Source organism: Kuraishia capsulata, genomic scaffold (genome assembly GCF_000576695.1).
Source record: "Kuraishia capsulata CBS 1993 genomic scaffold, Kuraishia_capsulata_scaffold_4, whole genome shotgun sequence".
Lineage (NCBI taxonomy): Eukaryota > Fungi > Ascomycota > Pichiomycetes > Pichiales > Pichiaceae > Kuraishia > Kuraishia capsulata.
The window spans coordinates 1,076,180-1,103,363 of record NW_019172953.1 but is presented as its reverse complement, the minus strand read 5'-3'; the positions used below and the strand labels follow the sequence as shown (position 1 = coordinate 1,103,363).

Below are 27,184 nucleotides of genomic sequence, written 5' to 3'. Positions count from 1 at the left end.
GGGGTAAAAAATGAAAAATTACTTGGGGCTCTTGACATTTACTTTCTTCATTCAGCATATTGGCATACCACTCTCTGGATCAACATGGCTTCTCACAAAACTATTTTCATCGATGCTGCTCTGGAGAGTCAGGCTCTGAAATTTGGAACGTTTACCCTAAAGTCGGGAAGAGAGTCTCCATACTTCTTCAACATGGGTCTGTTCAACAACGGCAAGCTGCTGTCTATTTTGGCATCTGCCTACGCCAGTGCTATTATCGAATCTGGAATCGAGTTTGACGTCTTATTCGGACCCGCTTATAAGGGTATCCCTTTGGCCGCGGTTACAGTTGCTAAGCTGGCAGAAGTTGGTGGTGAGAAGTATGCCAAGATTGGTTACTCCTTCAACAGAAAGGAGAAGAAAGACCACGGTGAAGGTGGGTCCATCGTGGGACACACGCTGAAAGATCAGAAGGTTCTGATTATTGATGACGTTATGACTGCTGGTACTGCGATCAACGAGGCTTTCGAGATTATTGCCCATGAAAATGGAACTGTTGTTGGCTGTGTCATCACTCTCGACAGACAGGAGAAAACTGTGGACTCCGAAATGAGCGCCACCACTGCTGTTTCCAAAAAGTACAACATTCCTGTTTTCTCTATCGCTGGTTTGAGCGATATTGTGGAGCATTTGGACGATAAATTGACCCAGGAGCAAAAGGAGTCGATTGCGAACTACTTGAAGAAGTACTCACCAAGTCAATAGAAAATAAGATATCTTTCTACAGGTTCATAGCTGGATATGATGTATAAACAGTGATTAATTATACTTGCAGAAAAACTGTTTTTATGCCCTTATCCTCTGAATCTTCTCCTTGTGGGGCTTTGGGGTAGGAGGTGGAGTGGGCTCCTTCTCGTAAATCGATTTCGTGGCTGGGTTTTTCATCAAAAAGGGGCTGTGCAGTGGAACAATGGAGTTCATATTCCAGCCTTTCACTTTCGGGATAGTCTCCGGCTGGTATTGGGCCAAATCTGGAGGACCGGGTAGCTGCTTGACCATGGTCAACTTGGTCTCGTGCTGTTGTAGATATGTAGAAATGTGGGCCATCAATTGTCTCTTTGTGTAGACTTTTACTCCATCGATACCGTTGGCCCTTAATGCAACTCTAACGCGTCCTGGATTACCGAAATCCTGTGGGTGCGACTTTTCTGGCTCCAGAATGCATGGAACATTCAACGAGCGACACGCATCAAGCAGCGTTTTCGCCAAAGGGTTGTTGACCGCATTATGTTGGTTTACCCTTCTTCCATCTCCAACAGATCTGTTCTTATCAAAGTAGCACGGGTAGATTATCTGCAGGGCCTTCATTTCGGCCATTTGTTCCTCGTCCATCTCCTCTGGGTTGATGATCGACTCTTTTTCGATCGCGGTACCAGCATTACCTAAGCTCATGCCCATATCAGGCATTCCACCACTCTGCATCTGCCTCATAATGTCTTCGAACTGTGGGAAATTTGGTGTTGGATCAGACTTCACTACTGTTGGTTGTGGTCTGGCGGGCGCAATAGGAGTTCGCAACGTTGGGTCGAACTCGGCTATGTCCATGTCCAGGTCGTCTATGTCCTGAACATCTTCGATTTCTTCCAAGATCGGCATGGCAAAGAATCAACAGCAATCGAATACTTGCGTTGAATTTTGAACTTGATCAACTAGGGGAACGTTGAATGTCGTTCATTATCGCTGGGCGTTCGAAATGCACCTTTTCATTCTCACACGTAAGTTTGTTCGGACACTAAAACATATGTGCGTGAGTTTATCAATTCTGAGTCTCACAGCGCTTGTAACCACAATATCTAATTATTGATGCGTCTGAAAGTGTGTAGCAAGAGCTTGTATAGATAATCTTCAGCTCTGAAGATAGTATGCTGCCACAAAATCATGAGTGACCCAGCCGAATCATGGCAGGATGTTAAGACTGATGCTGTCAAGGTAGTTGAAGTCCTTGAGGACGATTTCAGGCACGATTTGGCGGTGCATCTCTACTCTGTCTTTCTGCTGCACTTGAAAAATCCTAGCGAACCCAAACCAAGTTTTACAAGATGGCCTCTCAGCTGGGAAGAGGTGCCTGATCCGAAGGTGTTGATGACCTACATTGATGAAGGGAACTGCAATGTGAGAGGGTCGAAACAGAAAGATCCTCCTGCGGAGGAGCTGACGAGCGATACCATCGCTGAAGAGCTGACTGATCCAGTGGAAACTTTGAAGGCTGAACTAAATGCGGTCTTTAGGAAAAAGGCATATCTGAGAATTCATGAGAGCAACTCCAAATTGAAAAAGCCACAGAGAAAAAAACGGAAAGTGAAGCATGCCAAAACAGAAAGAAGCGTTGAGCCAATTGTCGAGCCTGCTCTTGATCTCGGTAACGAGATTTTTGATGGGTTGAAATCCAAGATCGATGGACTAATTGACGGAATATATGAAAGAAAGAGCACTTTACGCCGGAACTACGCTATCGGATTGAATTGGCGCGACGTCTTACTACGACTGCATGATGATGAAGACCTCGAAGCGATTGAAACTCGATTGCGCAAGATGTTTGAGCTGAATATACGGCCGGACTATTTCACAGAGTTGAGTGACGAGAAGAAAGATGATGTTGCTAGAAGAAAGCGCATAGATGACTTGAAGGAGGCAGTGCTCGAGCAACGGAAGCGAGCCGATACCGAGCGTCGTGGCGTTTGATGTCCTGATATCCCCAAGAGAAAGAGGTGACACTGTATTTATTCTGCCAATATTATGCAATCCTACTGGATGGTGAATGCTTTTGATTTTGGCAATTTACATCCCAATAAGCATGGCCAGCAGTTTGAGTCCTAGAACCCAGAATACTTTTACTTGGCTTGGATTATTTACAGGTAATTGCTCACCACCAATAATTCAGAATCGATGTTGGGGCATCCAGCAGTAACTCTCACAAATATTTCACCAGTACAGTAGCTTCTCCCCGAACTCGTGTGGGTAGTCGTGCGCTGCATGATTCAATGGCCGTTAATAAGCTTTTACTCCGAAGGGTCCGAACGATTTAAAGTTTTTCCAACGGAGATGATTAAATAGTTAGCATTTGTAATAACAATAGAAGCTTATTCAAGTAGGTCACGTTAATCGCCAATGCATTAAATCCCAACCCGGACAACTATCGCACGGAAGACTAGATTCGCGTACTGCGGACCGTTGCAGATTAATTAATTACTTACCTAATATTGATGACGTTATTTGTGGCAATCTAGATCGGGCCTGGAGGAGGGGTGGTCCGGAATCCTCGAGATAAATCCCCGATATAAATACGAAGCCAAGTCTTCTTCCCCTTCTTCTTCAATTTCTCTGATAACTATATCGCAGTTGATCAATTGACTCATCCTGATATAATACTTGAATCTTCTACAAAAATGGTTTCTGTTGGCGGTATGTATAACGTCTGAAATAATAGTGCTAGATTCGTCAGCAATGTTCCCTTGCTAGTTGCTAACTAACTCTATTTTAGACTCTTTCCCTACCGATGTTAAACTCCAATACATTCCTTGGAGCGAGGAGAATGCCGGTGTTCTAGCTTGTTCAATCCCAATTCCTTACGACCTGGAAAAGAAGCTTCCTGGTAGAACCGTCGTTTTCGTTGCCGTTCCAGGTGCTTTTACTCCAACCTGTACTGCCAACCACATTCCTCCATTCGTCGAGAAGATCGGTGAGTTGAAGGCTAAGGGTGTCGATGACGTTGTCATCCTTTCTGCCAACGATGCATTCGTTCAGGCCGCTTGGGGTAAGGCCCTCGGAGCCAAGGATGAGTTGATTTTCGCCTCGGACCCATTGGCCAGTCTCAGTGCCGAATTGGGCTTCACTTTGGACCTTTCCTCCAACGGATTCGGAATCAGAACCGGAAGATACGCTGCCATTGTCAAGGACGGCAAGATCACTTACCTGTCCCAAGAGCCAGGTGCCGGTGTGACTGTGTCCGGATTCGACACTGTGTTGGCTGCTTTAAACTAATGGAGCCGAGCAGATGGACCAAGTTGTGAGTAGCAGACAATTTGGTGAATAATCGCCGCTTTTGTGTTCGTTGCTATGGTTTTCACCAGCTTGGCCGGAGGGCGCTTTCCGTCCGTCTAGCTTGGCCTTTTTGTCAAAGAAACCACACAAGGTAATACAAGTATTTCTCAACAGAATTTGATGATACTAGACTTCTTTGTGTCAAAAACAAGTGTAAAAAACAAGTAAATCATGCTAAACTTTTCTCAAGGAAGTAGGTCCTCACCACAGTGTGTTATCGCGGAGACTGTGGAGAAGCACGACCTTTACTAAGTACGAGTCCCTGAGATAAACGCTTGAGCCCCAGCCAGCACATCTCTAACACAAGAGAGACCCAACCTTTAGACTCATAAAAAGCTCAGAGATTCAGAAAATTAAGTCGGAGCTATAATTTTGTCTCCTGTTCCCATTTTCTGTTGCTTTTTCCATGTCTGGATCGGAATTTTCTTTCAGTGAGGAGGGCTACTCGTCTTTCGATGAGGATGATGGGTATCAGCTGAGCATAGGAGATACAGACGTCGCGTTTGATCCAGATGCGTCCCAGGTAGAGGTCAAATATTCCTATCCAGATGCAACCACTTCCACGAAGGTGCCCATCAACAGGATCAAATATCAGGCTCTTTCATATGATGATGTGGACGCACTTCTAACCGAGAAGATCAAGAGCGTGAATGGAATCTTGCAAGTGGGCGATGACGAAAGCATGGTCTTGCTTCAAAAGTTCAACTGGAAGGTGGAGAGATTATTAGAAAAATTTCTTGATAATCCTATCAGAACCTACGATTCGGTTGGTTTGAACTACAATGCTGTTAGAGTGCAGCCTGAGAAGTTGATCGTGGTGGACCCTCACTTTTTCTGTCCCATTTGTTGCTCGGAGGGTTCCGAAGAAAATCCGTTGACTACTTTCCATTCGGGTGGTTGCGATCATAGATATTGTGTAAATTGCTACGCGACCTTTTTGAAGGAAAAAACCACACTCACGTGCATGGATACGGAGTGTCATAGCGTGATTTTACCCAGTGAGCTAAAATCTCTGAGCGACTGCATCTTGAACGCAGAGTCGGTACTGGGGGATGCTAGCAACGGCCTTGCTGCCTCCAAAACTGAAGCTTCTGCTGATTTCTATGGGTATGCTTCTGATAGTGCCACCACACGTGGTAATGACTATTCTGATGACGAAGATGCTGCTGAGCTCGATTCGGATGGTGAGGAGATAGAAGAGCAGCGATATTTGGTGGAGTACAGAAAGAGAAAGTTAGAAAAGGCCGTTCAGGATAAAGAAAAGCAGAGAAACAAGTCTCTGTATTCTCGGTACAGATCAAAGATCATGAAGGATCATGTTTCGCAGCAGGCAGATTTCAGACTGTGTCCAGCGTTGGATTGTCCCGGGATCGTGAGGTTTATTGATTTCGATTCAAATAGCGCTTCTAGCGGTATCACCGGGTTGGAGCAATTTGCTAACCAGCATCGGTCTTTCCCCATAGTGGAGTGTTCGTATAACCACTTTTTCTGCTTTTATTGCAGTAAGGACAACCATGTTCCAATACCGTGTCCGATAGTAAAGGCCTGGATCAAGAAGTGCAAAGACGACTCGGAAACTGCAAATTGGATAGACAACAATACCAAGCCATGTCCACAATGTGATACCAACATCGAGAAGAACGGTGGATGTAACCATATGACGTGCAAGACGTGTTGTCACGAGTTCTGTTGGATTTGCATGGGCTTGTGGAAGGACCATAAGGATTTCTATAAGTGCAACAGATACCAGGAGGTCAAGGATGATTCACCGCAAAAGGAGAACTCACGGAGATATTTGGAGAAGTACCTTTTCTATTACAACAGATTTGCAGCCCACCAAACCTCCTTCAAGAAGGACCGTGAATTTTGTTCCAAGCTGGATTTTCTCATTCAGAAGGTCCAAAAGAGAAACAAGGTGTCCTGGATTGAGACACAATTTTACGAGGAAGCAGTCAGGATTCTCCTGAAAGGAAGACACACACTAATGTGGTCGTACGCGTTTCTCTACTATGTGGAGCCATGTCGTTTGAAACATCTGATTGAAGACTCGCAGTTTGAATTATCCAAAGCTGTTGAGAGTCTCTCCAAGTTAATCGAGACAGTTAAGCCCGAAAACATCATCAAGTACCGCCAGAGGTTCATTAAGGAATCAGGTCTGTTGAAAAGCCACAAGTACGCCCTTGTCGATATATGCCTCGATGCTCTGGCCAGTGACGAACTGTTAATTTCGATCCCAACTTGAATGCGGATTCATGTACATAATAAAGTAGCTACATTCATGATATGTTCTATGATAAAAATTTGCTCGTGAATTCATTGTCGATTCATTTTTTGTTTCATGCAATGACTTGTAGCTCGGAATCAATGAGTTCAACCAAGAACTTGAGCTCCAGCTTTTGACGGGTCGCAACGATCCAGTCATCAGCTAGTTTTCTGCTCCATCCCTTCAGGCTGCACACTTCTTCCAAAGCATCATCCAATTCGTTTCTCACCAAGTGGTAGTTCACTCTGGCGATGACAGATTCGACGTCAGTACCACTGAAGTCGGCATCCTTGGACACCACCGGAGAACCACTCTTGGAGAACAACAGCTTGCCGAACACAAATGACGAGATGTGTCCAAGAACACCTGCGTTTGGAGGAAGCAGCGAAACAGATCTGAGTTCTGGAACGAGCAACTCCCATCTAGAGATTAACTGAGCCTGCGTCAACACACCTCCAGACTTGAGCAGAGTCTCGTTAGAAGGTAAACTGTTGATGGCCTCCAAAATGAGGGTGTTATCCAAAGGTTTGGTCAAACCATACAAGTTTGTCAATTCCTTAACGAGGTCCTTGGCAATAGTAGGAGAAGGGTCCTCGAGATTCAACAGCTTGTTAATCTTGCTGACGGATTTCTTGAGGTCTTTGGCAGCCACTACCTCTCCTACTTTGGCGGCAAGATCAACTTCTAGGTCTTCAAGCTTCCCAACTTTTGCGTACAAGTCTTCCAACTTGGCGAGCTTGCCCTGTTGGTCTGAATCCACCAGGCTGGATATGTGAGTCTTGAGCTCTTTCAAACCGTCCACCTTCAACTGGGTGATCAGATTGGCGGTCTGGGCATCGAGCGTCTTTTGAAAACTGTCGATCTCAGCAGCGAGCCTAGCCTGGTATTTCTTTTCGATCTCAGCCTTTATGTCGGTGAGTTGACCCAAGTATTGCTTGGTCAATTCAACCTCCTTCGACTCGAAGCTTTTCTTGATGTCTCCAAGCTTGGATTCCAGTAGTTTATCCAACTCAGTGGCACGGCTGGCACTAAGTTTTGCGTACTTCTCAGAAAGCTCCTGAATATTTTTGTGCAGCTGCTGGGCGGTCCTCTCGCTGTTAGGTGATTTCGGGTTGGTGTTGATCTGAATCAATAACTCATTCAAGCTGTTGACAACAGACTTGAAGGTTTCATCAATAGCAGCAACATCGTTCTGGGACAAAAGTGGCAAAATAACGTCTGGAAGAACGTTCTTGATCTCCTCCGACGTAGAAGCTTTAACGGCTTCGGCTGGTTTGGCTGGTTTGCCAGCGGGTTGTTCGGCAAGGGGATCAACCTTCTCACTAGCAACACCTCTCTTGGGTATCTCAATGGTCTTTTCGACATTCAATTTGCCCTTCAGAGGATCGCTGGAAGGAACCTGTGTGAATGGGATTGGTTCGTTTGTCCACTTCTCAACGAAATCCAACACCTCCTCACCGTATGGAACGTAATCAATAAAAGCGTCCTGGATAGGATCCGACTTCGTGGCAGCAAAAACACCAGCGGCATACAACGAGACAGAAACAAAAGTCAGTCTGAAGAAAAACTTCCTGATTGGATGACTTTTCTTAATTGGTGGAGGAACGGTCGTGGTTGTCGACTGTGCTCTCTTCAGCAGCGAACTTCTAACCAATGGGGCGCTTCTGGCGGACAAACGCCCGTTCACGAGGGTTCTAGAACAACGAAGCATCGTGCAGGTCAATTGCGAGTGGAATTGATTCGAAACGTGGAGTAACTTAGAGATCAGCTTGGTGACTTGTTTGTTTGATTCGGGCCAGACTAAGTGAAAACCTGATTGGGCAGCGTTTTTCGGTGGTGCACTTCAACGCCTTGAAGACTTGACCAAAATGTACACCAAGTATCACCCGAAGATATATCATCTCCGTGATCTTCATCAATACAACTATTTTATCAGTTTCCATGAGTGCCGCTCCTCAGATATACGGTGCTGATGAAATATCTGCGATCGTGCTAGATCCCGGTTCCTACACCACCAAGGTTGGTTATGCTGGTCATGACAGCCCATTGATAGTGAGTCCTTCCTATTATGGAGAACAAAAAGGCGACGTGGACATGGACGGAAACGGTTCAAGCGAGAAAAAATTAATATTTGACGAGAATTCATTGTATGCCCCGAAGGAGAACTTTGAAATTAAGCCTATACTGAAAAACAATATGATTGAAGATTGGGATGGGGCTGTGGAGCAGTGGAAGTTTTTCTTTGGAAGGCTGGATGTTAATCCAGCCGATCAGCCTCTTCTTATTACAGAGTCGACTCTGAACTCATATTCAAACAAGGCTAAGGCCATGGAGGTAGTGCTTGAAGATCTACAGTTCTGTGCCTTCTCCCTAGTCAACCAGCCCACCTGTGTTTCGTTCGCGCATGGACGCCCCAACTGTCTTGTGGTTGATATCGGTCATGATTTAGTGACATGCACTCCTGTCGTTGATGGGATCTGTCTGAAAAACCAGGTGATGGGTGTGAGATATGCTGGTGCATATTTGAACCAGGAGTTGACGCAGGTGTTGAGGAGTCGTGGAATAGACCATATTGACCCATTGTACAAAATCAAGGCTAAGAATCCATCGTATTGGTCAAAGGAAGAATTCAAGCCTGACTGGGAGTCCAGAAAGTTTGACTATTCCATCAGCAAATCGTTCGACGATTTTCACAATTTGAGGGTTCTACAAGAGATGAAGGAATCCTTGTTACAATGCACCTCGGAGATAGTTACCGGGCCTGACACAGAGAGTCTCACAAGCTCCTCTGCTAGAAATTTTGAGTTACCCAATGGATTGAATGTTCCATTTAGTCAGAAAGAGAGATGCTTGCTTGGTAATTCCATTTTCTCTCCTGAAAAGCCGTACACAGGTCAGGAAGAGGGGATTGTGGAAGGCTGGGAGGAAATCACCGATAATGGTAACATCGTCAACGTGCTGGGTGGATCCAAGGGAGAAAAGACTAGTAAAGAATATGTGCCATTGCGCCGGTCCAAAAAGGGTGAAGACGAAGAAAATGAAGACGGCGACAAAACGGATGCCTCAAAGAAACTCGCCAATAAGCCTAACGGTTTGACAGAGATTGTGAATCAATGTCTTCTCAATCTCGACATAGACTTGAAGCCTCAATTGGCGAACAACATCATCCTAAGTGGCTCGACATCTCTGATCCCTGGACTTGGTGAGAGGCTCAATCAGGAGTTGACCGATTTGAATCCTGGTCTCAAAATAAGAATACACAGTGTTGGTAACCCAGTCGAGCGCAAGTATGCTTCGTGGGTTGGAGGTTCTATTCTTGCCAGTCTTGGTACATTCCACCAACTGTGGGTCAGCAAGAAGGAATACGAAGAAGTGGGAGCCGAAAGGTTAGTTGTTAGTAGATTTAGATGATTTGATCAAATGCTGTTGTAACACTTAAGATTGACTGTAGTCTAGGACTCGCCATCACATGATATAGTTAACTTCCTACAACTCTTTTCAATACGATAAAACCGCTATTGCCATTACTATAGTACAATGTATGGAGCAAAAATCAAGCCTAGCAAGCGAGCGGGCTGATACCGTTTGCGTCTCAGTAAAATTCAAAAAAACTCCATTTACTCTTCTTCAGAACTTTCGGATTCATCATCGTCGTCATCAGAGCTCTCATTATTGGCAGTGACCTGATCAAACTGCTCGAGCTGATTCTTGATTCTTTCAATCTTCTCAGAGTTCGAGAGGCCCTTCTTCTTCTTCCCATTTTTGGAGCCCGACTTCTCCTTTGGCTTTGCGACCAAATAGTCATAGAGCTTCATCAACGTTTCAGAGTCCATTTGGTCCATATCTAGTTCGATTTCATCTTCTTGGTCCAAATCAGGCATTCCCTCTCTTATGATATTCAAAACAACCTTCAGTCTGCTCTCAGTGACTACATTCAAAGCCTCCGAAATCTCCTTCTTCATGTCATATGTGATGTTAGTAGGATAAATTCCATTGTGAGAGGAGAAATTCGAGCTTCTTCTCTTCTTCTTCGACTTGCTCTTCTTGCTGTATTTCTTTTTCTTCATAACCTCCTTTCTTGTTTGATCGTAAAGATCCTTTTTCATCTTTATCAAATCGTTCTGCATCCTGGTAATCTGCTGTTCGAGATATTCGATTGCAGGGTTCGTCAGCAAGGAGTCGTCGATTTGAACATCCTCATCATCCTCGTCTTCATCAGAATCATAGTCAGACATTGCTTGAGGGCTTGGGGCAGGAGCTGGCTTTTCGGCCCACTTCTTATCAAATACTGCCTCGAGCCTATGGCCCATCATGTTGACAGGTGATCCTTCTGGATTGAATGCGTAACAGTTACTGAAAACAAGTCTCACATCTCTCTCGAAATCGTCACCATTTTCGTATTCGTTGTTAGAAAGCTTGGTCTGGACAGTACCCAGGTCCATTGGCTCCTCAACGATCTTGAAGTAAGTAGGACAGTCCAGAGCAACAGGGTCAACAGGAACCAAGAATGGGTATGAGAAAGATTCGTGTTTCTTGGATGTTAATTCCTTCAACACCTGTTGGCAGTACCTCAGTTCGGTGATAAACTTCTTCTTCCTTGGCCGTGTGTCGTATGGCATATCTTTGGGCTTTGGTGGGTGAATCTCACGCTTTGGACGGCCATCGAAGTTGCTATCCCTTCTGATCTGAGGCACGTCTGTGACAGCGGCCACTTTGCGACGACCTTTCAGGCCTGCCAATCCATTAGCAGGGAGCTCTTTGGGAGGCATGTTGAGCATGTGCTTTTCAAAACTCGCCTGTATGTTTCTGGCCATCTGAGCAATGGCCGATTGTTCACCATTGAACTTCGCACAGTTTGACACCATCAGGTTGAAGTCTTCCGCCACATGCTCTGTGGCTTCATAGGCATCAGCGTTAAGCTTTCTTTCAATAGTGGATAGATCCATTGGTCTTGGGATATAGTTATAGTACAGTGGGATGTTGAGCTTCACAGTGTCAACAGGCTGAAGAAATGGGCCTGCATCCTTCAATCTCTTGACAGCCTTGATGGCATTCAAAGCATGTTTTACCTGGTGTTTTGGTATAGGGTTTTCCGGTAGATTGTTCATGTCCGGTTCTTGAGGAGGCTTGGGTGCAGGCACCAAAGGAACTGCGGCTGGAGCTTGCGGCAAATCTGTGGAACCTCCAGCAGGTGGAATAGAAGATGCAGAACCGTCCGCTTCAGCGGCTGATGCAGACTCACCTTCCTTCAACTTCTTCGAAGCAGGTTGCTCTCCGTCCAACTCTCCATCGTGCTCGTGCTTCAATCCATTGGATAATGACGGACTGCTAGTCTCTTCCGGCTTCGGTGTAGGTAGGGACTGCTGAATTAATTCATGAACCTCCGTCTGCTCCACAATAGGTTGTTCAAGAGACATAATACCCAAAACTGACCCTTTTCTCTGGAATAGGGTGCACTTTATTAACTAGGCAAAGAGGTCGTGTCCGGAAATTAAAGGCCTGTTCCAAACAGAAAACCGCTCGCGGCGAGGGGATGAGCCGCTTCTTAAATACCCATGGTTTTGCACGAGTGCTGACAAATACGCACTGTCGGTCTCAGATGTACCAACCAATCAGAGGCCGCCAGATGCAACACCAGCCATGTTGTAGAGGCTGTTGCACAGATATTTGTACTCAATCTTTCCTAGACCAAGCCCTGAGAGACCTCATATTAAGCAATCCCATAAACGAGTTGTGTCTAGTGCCAAACACCTGATAACAGTTGTTGCGCTTGACTTTGTAAATCTCACAGCACCCGAGTCCCTGACCCGGTGCAATTGGCTCCCACGCGATGGTATCACCAACTTTACGTCTTTTCTTTCTTTCCATGGGAGGACTCTTGTTTTCAGCCCACGCGTCCATTTTGTGATCGCGATCCTCTCTGGTATATCTCTCCAAGGCATCCAGATCCGCGGAAAGTTGGTCTGCCAACGTTTTACTGGTTCGCTTTAAATCCCACGGCGCAACCTCCCAGTGTAACACCTTATAACCTTTAAAATCCAGCTCTGGTTCGCTTGATATATCACTTGAGTCTTGTCTGTTGAAATGCCGCATAATAGCAAAAGTGTCCTGGGGTAAACTTGAGTCTATGGTGGTCGGGGGTGGGAGCTCTTGGTGAAGCAGGTCCCATATATCAGTGGAATCCCACGGATCCACCGGATACATGTTCTCTGATTTGACGGCAACAGGGCCCGTAAAAAGAGAAAGATGCTCTTCATTAGGTTCCTGTGCAAAACTAGTATGGTCAACAAGCGTAGGAGAAGGAGAGTATGCTCTCTTGCCACGAGAGCTTCCAACGGTAATCTTTGATGAATCGGCAATCGATCTGCCAGGGACCGCACTGGCATTAAAATTTGGATGATTCTCATCAGGATGTTGTCCAAACATTTCAGGTTGAACGAATGAAGTGTAGGAACCTCCAAAAAAAATAGAGGGCTCAAGAACTGGCATTTTCCCCCTGGTTTCTCCTCTTGCCGCACTCTAAGTAACCCTGACGCACTGCACCGAGATACTACCGGGTTTATATATCAAAGTACATGCCAGCTCTACCAGAACGAAATTTGAAGATGCTGAACACTGAACTCAAACCCCTTATATTTAGCTGAAAAGTCTGCGGCGATATTGATTTTGACGGCAAAGTTCTGGATGTTTTTCTGCTCTGTCGACATTGCTGCCGTCCCTTATGCAAGTACGTGCAGCTCGGATGATTTGTTTTTTTGATGACATAGGCAAACGCCCAATTAATACCGCATGTGCTTAGCATAGCCTTTCAGTAGGGCTCGATATAAATTTTGCAAGTTAAAGGTTATTTGTCTGATGATAGTTTGGCAAAGTTCCAGTTTCTGATGAGTCAAGGCTGTGTTTATTACGGATAAACTAGCGGACCAAAAGGAGGGTCTGTCAGCACAAAGAGTACTGTTCGTGCAGGTTGCAGCCTTTTTTCTGAAAAGGGGTTGAATAATAAAGGACATGGTAGCCGATTTCTTTTGTTCTTAATTGGGCCACAAATGTCACTTTTTGGGGTTGCTGTATAGCATCTCATCCCATCCCGCCTTAGCCGTTTCAGCTCTTCTGCAGATGGCCCTCCAAAGATGATTGTTCTTTCCCCCGCATTGGCAGCTAAAAAATCACAATGCGAAAGGCATTGCACTGCCAAGCCAATGAGTCTTGGCTGGTTCTTGTCTGGTTCTTGTCCGGTTCCTCTCTGAGGATTGGTGAGTGCCGGTCGATAAAAGTGGAGTGCAGATAGAGTAGTCTGGATGTGGGGTGTGGGTTTGTCAGGTGGCTACTCCAATCGGACAGGCACTTTTTACAGGATGGATCCGGTTTCTACATTTAGTGGCCACTTCTAGTTGATTTCCTATGCCGTTTCACCGTCCAATTGACAAGTGGAACTTGGAATATAAATAACGTAATTTTTTAGTGAGTCGTCCTCGGCACAAAAACATTTTCTAATCTAATTAACCCCTATTAGGAAATTTCATAACACGCAGACACATTTGGCACGAAGGCCATCGATATTTGCATAAAACGTTTCCCCGTTGTCTATTGTCATTATCTCCAGTGTACTCGACCAAACTAGCTAAATTGACTTGAATACATGGAATCACATAGCAGAGACTCCAGTGATGTGTCTGGAGGCACGAGCCACTACTCTGTCTCTAGATCCTCCGGACATGTGCAATCTCATTCCAAGGCCTCGTCGACCAAATCAGCACATGATGCTTTTTCGTTCCGTTCACGGTCTCCCGTTGCAGCAGTTGAAAAAGAGTTTCAACAAGTAGGTTCCTCTTTGGGAGCAGCCAGTTCCTCGAGTCTTCGAAGCGGAGGCCGCCCGGTTATGGCTACCCCTGAGTTCAATACTCCCCCTAGGAGTGCAGACTCGGACTACTCAACCCCCTCGCAGGCTGAGTCTCACACTGGCTCGCAGTCTTCGGACTTTGCCCACTTTCAAAAACCTCGGATGAACATTGTAAATGCTCCTCCCGGAACAAGAGCATCAATGATGTCCCACTACTCTGGTGTCATTCAGGATGCTGACACAGACACGATCAGGTATGTGGTGGACCCAGCGAACGCCGAAAAAGGCACGGTTGTCCCCTCTTTTGTGACGACCAGAAAGACTAGTATGGCTGGTGTTTCCGATATCAGTATCCATTCCGCAGAGACAGAAAATACTGCGCAGGCTAATCCCAGACTTTCGATGATCAGCTCGCATACCGACAGAGGATACGAGTCGCCAGTGGTGGACACGGAACCGCTAATGCTGGAAACGGTTCAGGTTGAAACTGGAGAAGTTCCCAGACCCCCTGATCGTACGCAACTGACGAATTTGGAGATCGCCATACCAGCCAGATCGGCAAAAAGGCCCCAGAGCATTGCGTCACCAGTGTTGGGTCCCGAGAAGACTTTATCGAGTTCGCCGGTGAGGCCATTGCCCTCTATCCCTGTGCACCAGCAAGAGGTGTCCGGTGACTTGCTCAGAAGATTGTCAATGATTTCTGTTGATCACGATGACAAGCCTAAGCCAACCTTATCTAATTTGGATACGCCTACTGAACCATTGAGCAGACATGTCTTGAGGTCGCATTCTCGCCAATCGTCTGCATATGCAAGCAACAGCTGGGCTCCTCCCCAACTCCAACGTCCAATCACAGACTCGGCCTCGACTTTCGATAACGACAACCAATCGTATCATACTGCAGAGTTGGCAATATCTGAGACCCACGACAGTCCAACGACACCTAAGTACGGGGACCAAGGATCGGTTTCCAGCGGAACTTCCCATGGCACCTCAAGAGAGCCAGTCACGCCGAAGATGTCTGGTGACGAATACGAAGACATTGATGTTACTCAGACGGCAGGAATTGCTGCTGAGGATCCTCCAAGTACCAAGTCAAAGAGAACAAAGAGGAAGAAGACGCGTGGAAGCAGCTCCAGTAGACCCAATTCGTTCTCCTATGATACGCTTGCTCGTCTACTGAGTGCTACCGATGGCATAGTGATAGGCCAGGAATTTGCCCATTTGAGCCTTCCCAACCACGAAAAGTTCCTGCTGGAGCAGGTGGTGGATTCTCTAGGAAGATTGAGCGCAGGTATGTTCATCAACCCTTCCAGATATGATCAGGGCTGTAAGAGACTGCAGAGAGTGCTCGATGTGCTAGAGGGTTTCGAAGATAACTACTGAAGCTCAGATGAGACGGGTTTCTTTAATTTAAACTGATTTATGTTTCTTTCTCGTGTTTTCTATTTGAATATTTATCACTTTTGCTAATGCTGTACCAATTAAAATTTTAAGATTTAAGGTTTGAAAATTAAGGCGTCTCGAGCTCATCCCCTGCATGTTTATGTTTTTCCCAAACAGGAATAATTGCTACCGCCGTATCAGGCTGCGAAATTCACCTCCAATCTGAGACTGACGATCTTCTTCAATACTTTGTTCCAGGGGCTTAGCTTTGGAGATATTTCTCAACACCAACACAAAAATGGCATGCGTTGGGACCAATCCGCCGTTCCGTGTCCAGGCCGTGTATTCGTGGGGTGGTGATGATCACAACGACCTTGGGTTTCTGGAGGGGGACATCATAGATGTTACAGATGTAGCAGAGAGCGGTTGGTGGTATGGTCAGTTACTTAGAAACAAAATGGCTGGGTATTTCCCTTCGAATTACGTCAAGCAAATAGCTATGACAGCCTCTTCATCTAGACACAGTTTGAGCGCTCTGGCGAAGTCACAGTCAAAGCAGAGCTTATCGTCACTGAATGGCCAGAGCGTTCCCAGGAGTGCATCTAGCAGGTTCATTAATACAATGAGTGCAGAGAGTTCCAGAAGAAACTCTGCGAATCTGAGTTCGCCAAAGTTGGACCAATCCCCTCAGCGAAGCAGACAAAGCTCACCTGACAAAAGCAGTTATCAGGGCTTCTCCAGACTTTCCTCGGCCACATTGTGGCAGTCTAATGCCAGAACTGCTGAGACGAGTGAAGAGGACGATGACATCGCTCCTCCTGCTCCGAAGCATGTTTATGGGCTGAATCACTCCGCGAAAGGATTGAGTAGCTCTTTCAAGGACAGCAACTACTCCAGTCTGAAATACTCCACCACATCAGTTGAAACTGAAAGATCCTCGTTCTTTGGTCATTCGGATTTTAGTGCAACATCGGCTGCCTCGTTTGCGAGACATAGGCACTTAGAAAATCAAAATCAGCTCCGGGAGTACTCTGAAAAGGGTATTTCAGACCCCAAGGAGAAGGAGCTGGTTTTCGACAAATTATTCAACGACAAGCAATCGAAGCATCCAAGATTCCTCAAGAAGATCTTCAAAACAGATGCAAAAGGTCCTACTCTTGATGAGCAGATTCATCTCTCAAGCTCAGTCAATTCCAAAGCCGCTTCAGAACAACATCTCCATCACGAGAAGAGTACGGACGAGCTGCAGGAATACGTTGATGTTGAGCTGCAAAGATGCAAATCACTTACTTCAACTGACAGGGCAACGAGAGCAAGCAGAGTCATGAAGCAAGAAAGTTATCTGGTGCTTCGGCCTCATAAAAGCATCACGTACATCAATACAAATGAACAGGTCAAGACAGTAAAGAATGATTATGAACAGCTTGATCTTATACCATTACATCACGTCGACAAAATTGTGCGCAAGATTCCTGTTGATAAGTTTTCTTCGCCGCAAACCGTTGCATCTTCGAGAATAGGCAGTCAGTTTGATTCGGAGCTGGAACTGCTGAGGGCAGTGTTCGTCTATTGCACTGAAAGGTTCAAGATCTTACCTTACAGCGGTATGGAAAAAATCAGTTCCAGAATCGCACCTGATTTGCCAAAAATTATGCAAGATAAAGAATGCACTGCTCATGAGTTGACGTGGATATTCCGCATTATGGCAGCAACATTGGGTCTTCAAACTGAAATCGTCTTGGGATTCGTAAAGTTCCCCAACGAGATAGACGATCTGTATCAAACCAACTCGTCTTTGGTGCTAAATCATTCTTGGCTAGCCGTACTAATTGGTGCCCAATGGCGTTTCATAGATGTGGCTCTGGCAAATGCATCGCATCCAATCCACACGAAATTGTGCAAAAAGGGCCGAATTGACAGTCCTCATGAAGGTTTCTACTTTTTGACCAAACCTCTCGATCTCATTCATACGCACGTTCCTTTGCACCCGGACCAACAGCACGTGGTCCCTCCCATTGATAGCATAGTTCAGCTGTGTTTGCCTCCAGCGTATCCTTCATTCATCCAGAACCAATTGCAAATGATCAAATTTGATAATTCTCTCATGCGTCTGCAGGACTTTGATGTGGCCGAGATTGATATTGATCTGCCAACAGATGTCCAGGTGACGGCTTCCATAGTCGCTGAGACTGGCGAGACAAAACCTCTGACCCAGATCTATTGGAGGAAAAATCATCGAATTGCCAAAATCAAGGGTTCTCTGCCTCATATGTCTTCGCAGGGCACCTTAAACGTGCATGCTGGGCCAATTGGAGTCGATCTTAATCGAGCCGCAATGAGCACACTGGCATTATCTATACCGGTTTTTCACAAAGGAAAATACAACAAGTTTGATTTTGTCAAAAGATATCAAAACAACGATATGTTTTCCCAGGATCTCTATGTGAAGGAACCGCAGCTATACAGGCTGCAGCACAGAGGGTCCTATAGGTTCATCATAGCTCAGCATCCTTCCAATGGCATTGATTCCGCTGCACCTCTCCCAGACGACTCAATTTGCATTCAGGCTCCCAGCGGAAGAAAGACAATGCTGAATAGACAGTTTACCAGGGATCAGACGAGTGGTAGCTGGGGCTGCCAATTTCAAGTCCGAGAGCCTGGTATTTGGAGAGGCCTAATTCTGAGTGACGATGGGAGGAGCTGGTGTGAGTTTGCTGAGTGGGAATCAAGGTAGAGAAGAATGACCATAATAACTTTAATAATAATCGAAAACCATGACAAAACTGATAAAATCATTTTAAAGAGCAAAGAGTGGAGGCATTTAGATAAGCATTGAGAACGTGCAATAGCAAATTACGCGCGCGTCTATTTTGTTGACATTTCAGATTACCTCTCTTGCTCTTCTTCTGGTGGCGACCGCTTCACCAAATGGTTTCGGACGTTTCTCATAGCGTTGAGAGAAAAAGGGTAGGTTTCTTTGTATTCTGCTCGATTGGTTTCCGGAGCAACTAACTAACAGCGTTTCAGCCCCTCTCTCCCGAGCAGGCCAATGTGCGAGACTTTCAAAGTGAGCTTGGCCTTCTTAAAAAGACCAAAGTCCATGGCAATAAAGTCGCACTCAATCTCATTAGTCTGCATCCCGAACAATGGCCTCATATAGAACTGCCCTCGAAGTCAGAAGTCACCATTGGAAGAAGCAAAAAGTGCGATGTAAGGTTGGAACGACCAGAAATTTCATCAGTCCACTGTCAGATATCCATGAAACAGGTTACCACCATGAACGAGACTCTTGTGACACTAATGGTCAATGATCTTAGTGCGAACGGTACTTATGTCAATGGAGAGCTTCTTGGGCGAGGAAACCATTGCACAGTGAGACCCGGTGACAAAATTTCACTTGCCGGATGTGTCGCTTACCTGATCAAACCGGCTTCAGAGATCTCCGATGGTCCTCCAAAGCGTAAGTCGTTCTTCGAATGCTACGTTTTGGGTGAGTCTCTGGGTACGGGCCACTATGCTGAGGTTAAAGAGGCTTTGAACAAAAAGACGACGGAGATATGTGCGGTCAAGATCTTTCATCCCCAAAGGGCAGACATCAAAAACTCCAAATCGATTCAATTGGACCGCGAGCTGGAGGTGTTGATGTCGATAAATCATCCGAACATTGTGCGTTTCTATGAAAAATTTTACGAACCAGTGGATCATACTACTTTCACGACGTATTTAGTTTTGGAAAAGGTTAATGGAGGTGAGCTATTTCAAAGAATTGTCAGAAAGCAAAGGCTTCGGCAGGATGAGACGAACGCTCTGTTCAAGCAATTATTATCTGGACTGAAATATTTGCACTCGCGAGGCATTGTTCACAGGGATATTAAGCCTGAGAACATTCTACTAGACATTAAACCACGGGAGACAGTTCAACAGACTCAGACGGGGCCTTGGGATGAAAATGAACTGGACATCAAGGTGAAGATTGCAGACTTTGGTCTGGCAAAGGTGATTGGTCAGTTCAATTTCACCACCACCTTGTGTGGAACGCCAGCTTATGTTGCACCCGAGGTGCTGAGATCCAATGCTGAGAGGATGTACAATAAGGCTGTTGATTTGTGGTCTACGGGTGTGCTGTTGTATGTCTGTCTTTGTGGATTTCCGCCGTTCAGTGAGGAGTTAGGACCTCCTTCTATGAAGCAACAGATTCTGCAAGGCAGATATGCGTTTTTCTCAGAGTTTTGGAATGATATTTCCGATGAGGCGTTGGATCTCGTGGCCAGACTATTGGTTGTTGACCCGAATGAAAGACTGACTGTGGAAGAGGCCACACAACATGTGTGGTTCCGTAAAGAATCATCTGAGCAGACCGAATCGCTAAGTAGAGAACAACTCTACACTTTCGAGGCTGGTCGTCAGGCCTCCTTCCAGGACATGAGAGCTAGAGCAATGACTGTTCGAATCCCAACGAGGGCTCTTTCCAGTCCGATGACCCTGCAACAAAAGTTCACAAACGGTGTGAATAATGACGATGATGTCGATATGAACTAGGTCCAAGAGATCTGCTTTTATATTAACTGGTGTATTAGATTTTGGTTTTGGTTCAACTTATAGTGTTTTCCTAGTAGGCCCAAGACCGTGCGGCTCAGACCAAGTTTTGCAGTAGCAGGGCCTGTTTACAGTATAAGCTGGTTTCATGCGTTTAATTATGATAAAAATACCATAGTTGTTGTGCAAAATACCAGTTTTTGTGGAATTTGCCAGACTTTTAAATATTCGGCTCCGACTTGAATGGCCGCAGGTTTTGTACCCGTGCCCGATCGGGCTGCAGGCTCATCGACCCATAGTTAAGTCTTTAGTCCCTCTGTTCATCTGCCTTGAGACTGCGAAAGCGCGACAATGCTGGCAAACGCGAGAATTCGGGGAATTGGTTGCCTCAAAAGAGGTTTTTGCTCTTCTAGCACCTCATTGGTGGACTACTCACATGCAGTTATTGGGGGTGGTGTAGTTGGTCTGGCCATCGCGGCAGAATTGGCCAAGATGGAGTCCACATCAGTGATACTCCTGGAGAAGCATAACGAGGTTGGAACGGAAACATCTTCGAGGAACTCAGAAGTCATACATGCCGGATTGTATTACCCTCCTGATTCGCTGAAAACAAAGCTATGTATGCAGGGTAAAGAAATGATCTACTCTGAGGCCTCCAAGTACGGTGTTGAGCTTGCCAGATGTGGAAAATGGATAGTGGCCCAGGATGAATCACAGCATGAATATCTTGATTCGATGCATACCAAGGCTCAAAGTTTGGGAATCCCGACTGAGTTTATTGATCTGAAAGCAGCATCGTCAATTGAGCCCCATGTTAGAGCGAGGGCCGCTATATTGAACTCTCCCTCAACAGGTATCATATCTGCCCACTCTTTGATGGATTTCTTGCAGGCTGAGTTCCAAAGACACAACGGTGATTTGGCTGTTGGGAGTGAAGTCGTTGGCATAAACTATGACAAGCATCAGGGAGAATATACCATCAAATCCAGATCCGAGGGCGAAGAGATTGAAATTTCAGTTAACTCGGTGATCAACTCGGCCGGGCTGTACGCTTGCCAGATCTCCAACATGGTACTTCCAGAATCCCGTCATGTTGTTCCTTACTATGCCAAGGGCAATTATTTTTCTCTGAACTCCAAAATAAAGGTGAACCGATTGGTCTATCCATGTCCTGATAAAAGCGTGGTGCAGTCTCTGGGAACTCACCTGACCATTGACTTGGGAGGACAGATCAAGTTTGGACCAGACCTGGAATGGGTCGACTCGCCAACAGATTTCGGTGTTAGCTCTACGAATATTCAGCAAGCGTACAATGCTGTTGTGAACTACATTCCTGGAATCAGACAAGAAGACCTGGCAGCGACATATGCTGGAATACGCCCTAAACTAGCAGGACCTGCCGAATCCAAGTTCCAGGACTTTATTATCCGTAATGAGGAAGGATTCCCAGGGTTTGTCAATTTACTTGGGATTGAAAGTCCGGGGCTAACTTCAGCAATGGCGATCGCCAAATATGTGAAAAGGTTGATATAGAACAAAACTTTACGCTACATTTTGCCTATAATGCTGTATTATGTCTCCAAATGGTCGTAAAAATCGTTAATAGAGAGTCAAAATCAAATTCGATCTCGCTATTTTTGGCTATGGTTATGTCTCCTTCTTCGTTCTCTTTGGCAACAACTCCGGTTCTGTCGGCAATGGAAACTCTACGAAGTATTTCTGAAGCAACAGTCCCGTGGTATCGTTTCTCTTTGAAGGATCCAACTCCACCATCTGTGACATCATGTCCAAAGCAGCTTCAGTTGCAGCAAGAAATCTGTTTCTTAGTTCTTGTCTTGAAGGCTGAGAGAACACCTCTATCGAATCGTACAGTGGCAGGTTGGATACCCCCGGCCAATTGGATTCAGTTGGTGTTCCCAAAGCTTTGAATGTAACGATCAGCTGGTCCGCGTCATCAGCACCGGGTAAATAGGGCGTTCTCAACATAAGCTCAGCAAATATAATTCCCGCAGCCCAAACATCAACAGCCTCCGTATAATGAATAGATCCAAACAACAGTTCCGGGGCACGATACCATCTTGTGACCACGTTTGAAGTGAGTCTTTCGTCGGGCAATCCCAGCGATCTGGCCAGGCCAAAATCAGCAATTTTCAGCGACCCGCTCGGCGATATTAGCAAATTGTTGGGTTTTAAATCGCGATGCAAGATCCCGTTTCTATGACAATGGTGCAAGCCTCTGAGGAACATGAGCATCCAACTTTTCACATCGCCTGGTGTGAATATCACCTCTCTGTCTCTTATCAACATCTCGAGGTCGTATGGCAAAAATTCAAGCACCAAATTCAAATTCTCGGGCGTAGCATACACATCAACCAACTCTATGATGTTTTCATGTCTTAGTTCCTGGAGATACTTTACTTCTCTCAAAGCACTCATATCCAAGCCGTCCTTGAATCCACCTGTTTTGATCTGTTTAACAGCTATCTGCCTTCCGGTGAGGGTCTGCTTTCCTAAGTATACCACGGCATATGTACCCTCACCAACCTTCTGGTCTAGTGTATAGTTCAAAGGAAGTGGCATTTTGTGATGAATAGTGAAAGAACACAAGGAAAAACCATGTGAAGAACATGTCTCTAGATGTTTCAGCGATTTGGAAATTGTGTGTGTGTGCTAAGATTACGCCGCGCTTGAGTATTCTGTATGGACAGATAGGTAGATAGATGCATAGATGGATACATAGATATTTACATGGATAGATAGATGGAGTCTATCATTTCTGCCAGTTTATAGGAGAAATTCAAATATAGAATATAAAAGTTTTCATGAATTCTGTCCCCATACCTTTCCAACTATGACTCCCCAAATAGGCAATAAATATCAGCCCAAGATCAAAGGCCCATCATGCATGGAGCTCATCTTTTATAACGTCGTAAACTTCCTCCAGAATGTCCTCGATGGACCTTCCGGTCGTGTTGATTCCATACTCGTCTCCACCCTCTTCAATAAGATCCTTCTCCGCTGGAATCTCCATGATGTCGTATTGGGACTTCACCATATCACTCTTCATGTAATGATCCTGCCTCTGAGCCACACGATTGAGCAGGGCCTGGTAGTCAGTGTACAGGAAGATGAACAAAAACTTCACTTCAACATTCTCGTCAATGTTGGAGCTGTGAGAACCAATAGACTTGATGAACTTCCTGTATTCCTTCTTCAGCATCGAGCATGAAACAACTGAGATACTGCTTGGGTCGTTCGTCGAAGTCTCAACTGCGTTTTCAGTCAAAGTTGTGAGCCACGGATATCTATCCTCGTCAGTCAATGGGATTCCTTGTGCCATTTTGTCGATATTGGCTTTGGAGTGAAAACTATCTCCTTCTAAAAAGGGGCAGTGTAGAAGTTCGGCAAGTTTTGAACCGATAGTGGTCTTGCCGGTACCAGCTGGGCCACCAATAACAATAACGAGTTCTTCTGCTTTGGTCATTGTTGGTAAGCGTCACACAACAATAAAAATGTGCACTTTTGATTGAGCGTTTGGGTTGGCTTCTCTATATAGCAAAGCCTTCAAATGTAAATGCGACTGGACTGTATCAATATGTCCAGTATAATGTTTTGAAGCGGTTTTCAAGGTTTTTCTGGTTCTTTTGGATGAGGTTTTGATGTTTTTCCTCACACTTAGTCCATAGAGAGATTTTCCCAGTGATTTTTCAGCTGCCTTTATGATTTTGAGTGTAACCGGAGACTTATCACTAACATGTGTCTTCTGGTCTATTGAACAGCGAATATCCTATAATAAACAAAATCCTCGGAAATTCGACAAGGCAGAAACGAACAACAATAAGTTAAATAAAAACAGGTGAACGGTTCGGAAGAAGGAGCTACACTTGATGTATATATATATCCCCGGCCGCAAAAATGTACTAGAAAAAAAGCAATAAGCCCGATGTGGGATTGCGGGATTTTTGTTAGTGATTTCGTGGGGTATCAATTCAACCATTTGGCCCGAGGAGTTATCGCTGGTTTATCGCTGCATAAATCACTAAAATTGCGTTTATCTGGGTTTATACGTCATGGGGCGATTATCCGCTTACTCCAGAGATTTTCTAGGTAAAAATCGAGTGCAAATTGTAGGAGTTGAACCAGCCTAAAATAAAGTCGGGATTTACAGCTGCTTTATCTAATGGGACCTTCCCTATGATTAGATGACAACATTTGATTGACATTTCGGATCTGGAAAAACGTCGAGGGAAAGGCATGGGTCAAAACCCTATTTTCCTTCCTTCAAATTGATATTTGAGCGTGTTGTTGTTCTGACGGATTAACTCCACAATAGTGAAGCATCGCGGCTAGTCACGCGACGAGAGGGTTCGGTCTGCCAATATTGTTTGGTAGGGCAAATCCTGGTGGGTGCAAGAAGATGATTTCTGGATTTTGTTCCAGCAGATTGGCTCGAATTTATGATTCTGTGGGATTTTTTTAGTCTCAACCCTTTTCTTTGTTTTGGAATTAATAGGTTTAATACAACTGAACAGGGTTACGTTTGAAAACGGTCATTTGCGGCTGTTGCGGGTGCTGCGGGTGCTGCGGGTGTTTCAACTGAGCCACCTGCTTTGCGAAATAATTGAAAATGGGTTCTCTATAGTATGCTCCAATCATCCCTCTAGGTTCACAAACATATATAGTTTATTTCCCAGCAAGAATGATGGTCAATCGTCCAGTCTTCATCAGCGCTCGCAACTTCTCTCCCGAGCATATGTGCGGCTATTTAACGGTTTTTGCACTAAGATATTTTAATTCATCCACTCCACTGTAAACTTTTATCGGGAAAAATCAGAGCTAATGCATACTACTACAACATGCTTCACGTATCATACAGTTCGAAATGATCTCCAGATTTGTCATACGACATGTCAGGGGGTATGCAACTCTCAAACCTGAGCAGGAGGTCAAGGCTACGCTTGAGCGTTTTTCGCAGTCATGTCGCACAGTGAGAAACGCTATACGAAGCAGGGCATATGAAAGACTAAGCTTCGAGCCTCTGCAGAACATGGGTGATGATTTCTATTACGAAAACGAGTCGCAGGTGGCGAAGACTTTGCAAAAACTGGAAACTTATGTGAATGAAGAGTTGCCAAACAGACTGAAGTACGGCCTGAATGTCAAGTCGGTGGATTACATATTCCCCAAGTATGATACCTTGCCTAGTCTTCTGGTTGGCCTAACAAGGCAATCTTCGGAACAGGCCAAATTTGATCTTCTGGTGAACAAAATCGTCTATTCACAGCTGAAACCATACAAATTGATGTACACGTTCAACGACCCTAGGAACAACCAAAATTACAACAACGACATGACGTTCAACGTGGTCGACACAGAAAACCCAGCAGATTGGTATCCCAATGCTAGAAGACTCAAGAGAAGGTTTATAATGCATGTGGGGCCTACAAACTCGGGTAAAACGTACCATGCTTTGCAGAGGTTGCAAAACTGTAAGAAGGGTTATTATGCTGGACCACTTAGACTGTTGGCTCGTGAAGTGTATGAAAAGTTCACTAGCCAAGGAGTCAAGTGTAACCTGGTGACTGGTGAAGAGGTGATCATTTCCGTCGATGAAAACGGTAGTAGGGCAGGTTTGACTAGTGGAACCATTGAGATGATACCGAAGAACAGGTACTTTGATTGTGTGGTCATCGATGAGATACAGATGTTAAGCGATGAGAGCAGAGGTCATTCGTGGGTGAACGCGGTGATTGGAGTGAATTCCAAAGAGATCCATCTCTGTGGAGAAGTTTCTGCCGTTCCTCTTATGAAGAGGATAGCAGCTTTGACTGGCGATACGGTCGAAGTGAAAGACTATACCAGACTGGGAAAGTTGGAGGTTGAAAGGGATGCCGTTTCATTCAAGACACTGGCGAAAGGTGATTGTATTGTGTGTTTCAATAAGAAGCGAATCCTAGACATGAAGGCTTATATTGAGCAACAGACAAGCTTCAGATGCGGTGTTATATACGGTGCCCTTCCCCCAGAGACAAGAGCTCAAGAGGCGACCAAGTTCAACGATGGTGAGTATGATATACTTATAGCCAGTGATGCTATTGGTATGGGACTCAATCTCAAGATCAGAAGGGTGATTTTCTCAACCATCATGAAATTCAACGGCCGGCGTATGGAAAAGCTGAGTGTGTCTCAAACCAAGCAGATAGGTGGCAGAGCCGGTAGATTCGGCGTTCATGGTGAGGGAGAATCTGTTGGTCTGATTAGTTCTTTCAAAAAGAGCGATCTAGCGCCCATTCGAACAACCATGAACTATCCAGTGGAGTATCTCTCTCAGGCCGCACTTTGGCCTTCTGACAAAATATGGATCAGATACCATTCGATGTTTGCAAAGGGTACAAAACTGAGAGCTGTTTTGAAGAGATTCCAGAAAGATTATGAGAAAAGGGCTGATCCAGAAAACAACACATTTTTCCTCACAAATATCTACCAGGTGACTGAAGGGGCTGATTTCTTTAACATGAGCAAGCTGGATGAAAATTCAAACTTCTCGATCCACGATCAGTTACGGTTAATGGCGGCTCCCATTTTTGGTTCCTTGCAAATCAGGTCGAATTCCGCCGGGCTCGACTATCTGCCGCCCTTGATGTTGGCCAACCTGTTTGAAGAACTCATTCTGGCAATTACTCTGAGGCTCAAGAGATCGCTCTTGGACTACTCGCACATGCTTCCTCTGGAGGTGACCGAACCCATGGGGTATGATGAACTCAAAAAGGACGCTGCCAATTTGGAAATCACATATCTGAAAAAGTTGGCTCCGGGAAGGGTAAGTGAAATCGACTTCAGCACCATTAATCCGGTATTGGTCAGATTGAAAACGCTCGAGACCATGTACACGGCAGTGATGGTGTTTCTATGGCTCACCTACAGATACCCTCAATGTTTTGTTGATATAGAGAGCGCCCAAAAGCTAAAGGAGCTGATCGAGGCCAGAATCAGTGAGACACTGGACATGATCAGAAATGAGACCATCAAGAAAAATTCCTTCAAGTTTTGAATTGCATATAGCCTGCATATGGCCTGCA

At 45.3% G+C, this 27,184-nt stretch overlaps 16 protein-coding genes across 16 annotated transcripts; 10 read left to right on the top strand and 6 right to left on the bottom strand.

Annotated features, from left to right (window-relative positions):
* Positions 1–84: 84 nt before the first annotated feature.
* Positions 85–744, top strand: KUCA_T00003704001 (uncharacterized protein; the record flags this gene model as incomplete). The annotated part of the gene is made up of 1 exon (XM_022602146.1): positions 85–744. One exon carries the CDS (start codon positions 85–87, stop codon positions 742–744), a length of 660 nt encoding a protein of 219 aa, XP_022459718.1.
* Positions 745–825: 81 nt separating this feature from the next.
* Positions 826–1,635, bottom strand: KUCA_T00003703001 (uncharacterized protein; the record flags this gene model as incomplete). Its single annotated transcript, XM_022602145.1, has 1 exon — positions 826–1,635. One exon carries the CDS (start codon positions 1,633–1,635, stop codon positions 826–828), a length of 810 nt encoding a protein of 269 aa, XP_022459717.1.
* Positions 1,636–1,917: 282 nt separating this feature from the next.
* Positions 1,918–2,721, top strand: KUCA_T00003702001 (uncharacterized protein; the record flags this gene model as incomplete). Its single annotated transcript, XM_022602144.1, has 1 exon — positions 1,918–2,721. One exon carries the CDS (start codon positions 1,918–1,920, stop codon positions 2,719–2,721), a length of 804 nt encoding a protein of 267 aa, XP_022459716.1.
* A 704-nt stretch (positions 2,722–3,425) lies between these two features.
* Positions 3,426–4,020, top strand: KUCA_T00003701001 (uncharacterized protein; the record flags this gene model as incomplete). The annotated part of the gene is made up of 2 exons (XM_022602143.1): positions 3,426–3,441; positions 3,521–4,020. The coding sequence occupies 2 exons, from the start codon at positions 3,426–3,428 to the stop codon at positions 4,018–4,020; spliced, it is 516 nt and encodes a 171-aa protein (XP_022459715.1).
* A 466-nt stretch (positions 4,021–4,486) lies between these two features.
* On the top strand, positions 4,487–6,322 carry KUCA_T00003700001 (uncharacterized protein; the record flags this gene model as incomplete). The annotated part of the gene is made up of 1 exon (XM_022602142.1): positions 4,487–6,322. The coding sequence occupies one exon, from the start codon at positions 4,487–4,489 to the stop codon at positions 6,320–6,322; it is 1,836 nt and encodes a 611-aa protein (XP_022459714.1).
* A 94-nt stretch (positions 6,323–6,416) lies between these two features.
* Positions 6,417–8,054, bottom strand: KUCA_T00003699001 (uncharacterized protein; the record flags this gene model as incomplete). Its single annotated transcript, XM_022602140.1, has 1 exon — positions 6,417–8,054. The coding sequence occupies one exon, from the start codon at positions 8,052–8,054 to the stop codon at positions 6,417–6,419; it is 1,638 nt and encodes a 545-aa protein (XP_022459713.1).
* A 230-nt stretch (positions 8,055–8,284) lies between these two features.
* KUCA_T00003698001 (uncharacterized protein) lies at positions 8,285–9,754 on the top strand (the record flags this gene model as incomplete). The annotated part of the gene is made up of 1 exon (XM_022602139.1): positions 8,285–9,754. One exon carries the CDS (start codon positions 8,285–8,287, stop codon positions 9,752–9,754), a length of 1,470 nt encoding a protein of 489 aa, XP_022459712.1.
* A 206-nt stretch (positions 9,755–9,960) lies between these two features.
* KUCA_T00003697001 (uncharacterized protein) lies at positions 9,961–11,760 on the bottom strand (the record flags this gene model as incomplete). Its single annotated transcript, XM_022602138.1, has 1 exon — positions 9,961–11,760. The coding sequence occupies one exon, from the start codon at positions 11,758–11,760 to the stop codon at positions 9,961–9,963; it is 1,800 nt and encodes a 599-aa protein (XP_022459711.1).
* Positions 11,761–12,016: 256 nt separating this feature from the next.
* Positions 12,017–12,769, bottom strand: KUCA_T00003696001 (uncharacterized protein; the record flags this gene model as incomplete). Its single annotated transcript, XM_022602137.1, has 1 exon — positions 12,017–12,769. One exon carries the CDS (start codon positions 12,767–12,769, stop codon positions 12,017–12,019), a length of 753 nt encoding a protein of 250 aa, XP_022459710.1.
* Positions 12,770–13,982: 1,213 nt separating this feature from the next.
* KUCA_T00003695001 (uncharacterized protein) lies at positions 13,983–15,569 on the top strand (the record flags this gene model as incomplete). The annotated part of the gene is made up of 1 exon (XM_022602136.1): positions 13,983–15,569. One exon carries the CDS (start codon positions 13,983–13,985, stop codon positions 15,567–15,569), a length of 1,587 nt encoding a protein of 528 aa, XP_022459709.1.
* A 298-nt stretch (positions 15,570–15,867) lies between these two features.
* KUCA_T00003694001 (uncharacterized protein) lies at positions 15,868–18,303 on the top strand (the record flags this gene model as incomplete). The annotated part of the gene is made up of 1 exon (XM_022602135.1): positions 15,868–18,303. One exon carries the CDS (start codon positions 15,868–15,870, stop codon positions 18,301–18,303), a length of 2,436 nt encoding a protein of 811 aa, XP_022459708.1.
* Positions 18,304–18,827: 524 nt separating this feature from the next.
* On the top strand, positions 18,828–20,108 carry KUCA_T00003693001 (uncharacterized protein; the record flags this gene model as incomplete). The annotated part of the gene is made up of 1 exon (XM_022602134.1): positions 18,828–20,108. One exon carries the CDS (start codon positions 18,828–18,830, stop codon positions 20,106–20,108), a length of 1,281 nt encoding a protein of 426 aa, XP_022459707.1.
* A 348-nt stretch (positions 20,109–20,456) lies between these two features.
* On the top strand, positions 20,457–21,638 carry KUCA_T00003692001 (uncharacterized protein; the record flags this gene model as incomplete). Its single annotated transcript, XM_022602133.1, has 1 exon — positions 20,457–21,638. The coding sequence occupies one exon, from the start codon at positions 20,457–20,459 to the stop codon at positions 21,636–21,638; it is 1,182 nt and encodes a 393-aa protein (XP_022459706.1).
* A 114-nt stretch (positions 21,639–21,752) lies between these two features.
* Positions 21,753–22,685, bottom strand: KUCA_T00003691001 (uncharacterized protein; the record flags this gene model as incomplete). Its single annotated transcript, XM_022602132.1, has 1 exon — positions 21,753–22,685. The coding sequence occupies one exon, from the start codon at positions 22,683–22,685 to the stop codon at positions 21,753–21,755; it is 933 nt and encodes a 310-aa protein (XP_022459705.1).
* A 319-nt stretch (positions 22,686–23,004) lies between these two features.
* Positions 23,005–23,589, bottom strand: KUCA_T00003690001 (uncharacterized protein; the record flags this gene model as incomplete). The annotated part of the gene is made up of 1 exon (XM_022602131.1): positions 23,005–23,589. The coding sequence occupies one exon, from the start codon at positions 23,587–23,589 to the stop codon at positions 23,005–23,007; it is 585 nt and encodes a 194-aa protein (XP_022459704.1).
* A 1,398-nt stretch (positions 23,590–24,987) lies between these two features.
* KUCA_T00003689001 (uncharacterized protein) lies at positions 24,988–27,156 on the top strand (the record flags this gene model as incomplete). Its single annotated transcript, XM_022602128.1, has 1 exon — positions 24,988–27,156. The coding sequence occupies one exon, from the start codon at positions 24,988–24,990 to the stop codon at positions 27,154–27,156; it is 2,169 nt and encodes a 722-aa protein (XP_022459703.1).
* Between the last annotated feature and the right edge of the window lie 28 nt (positions 27,157–27,184).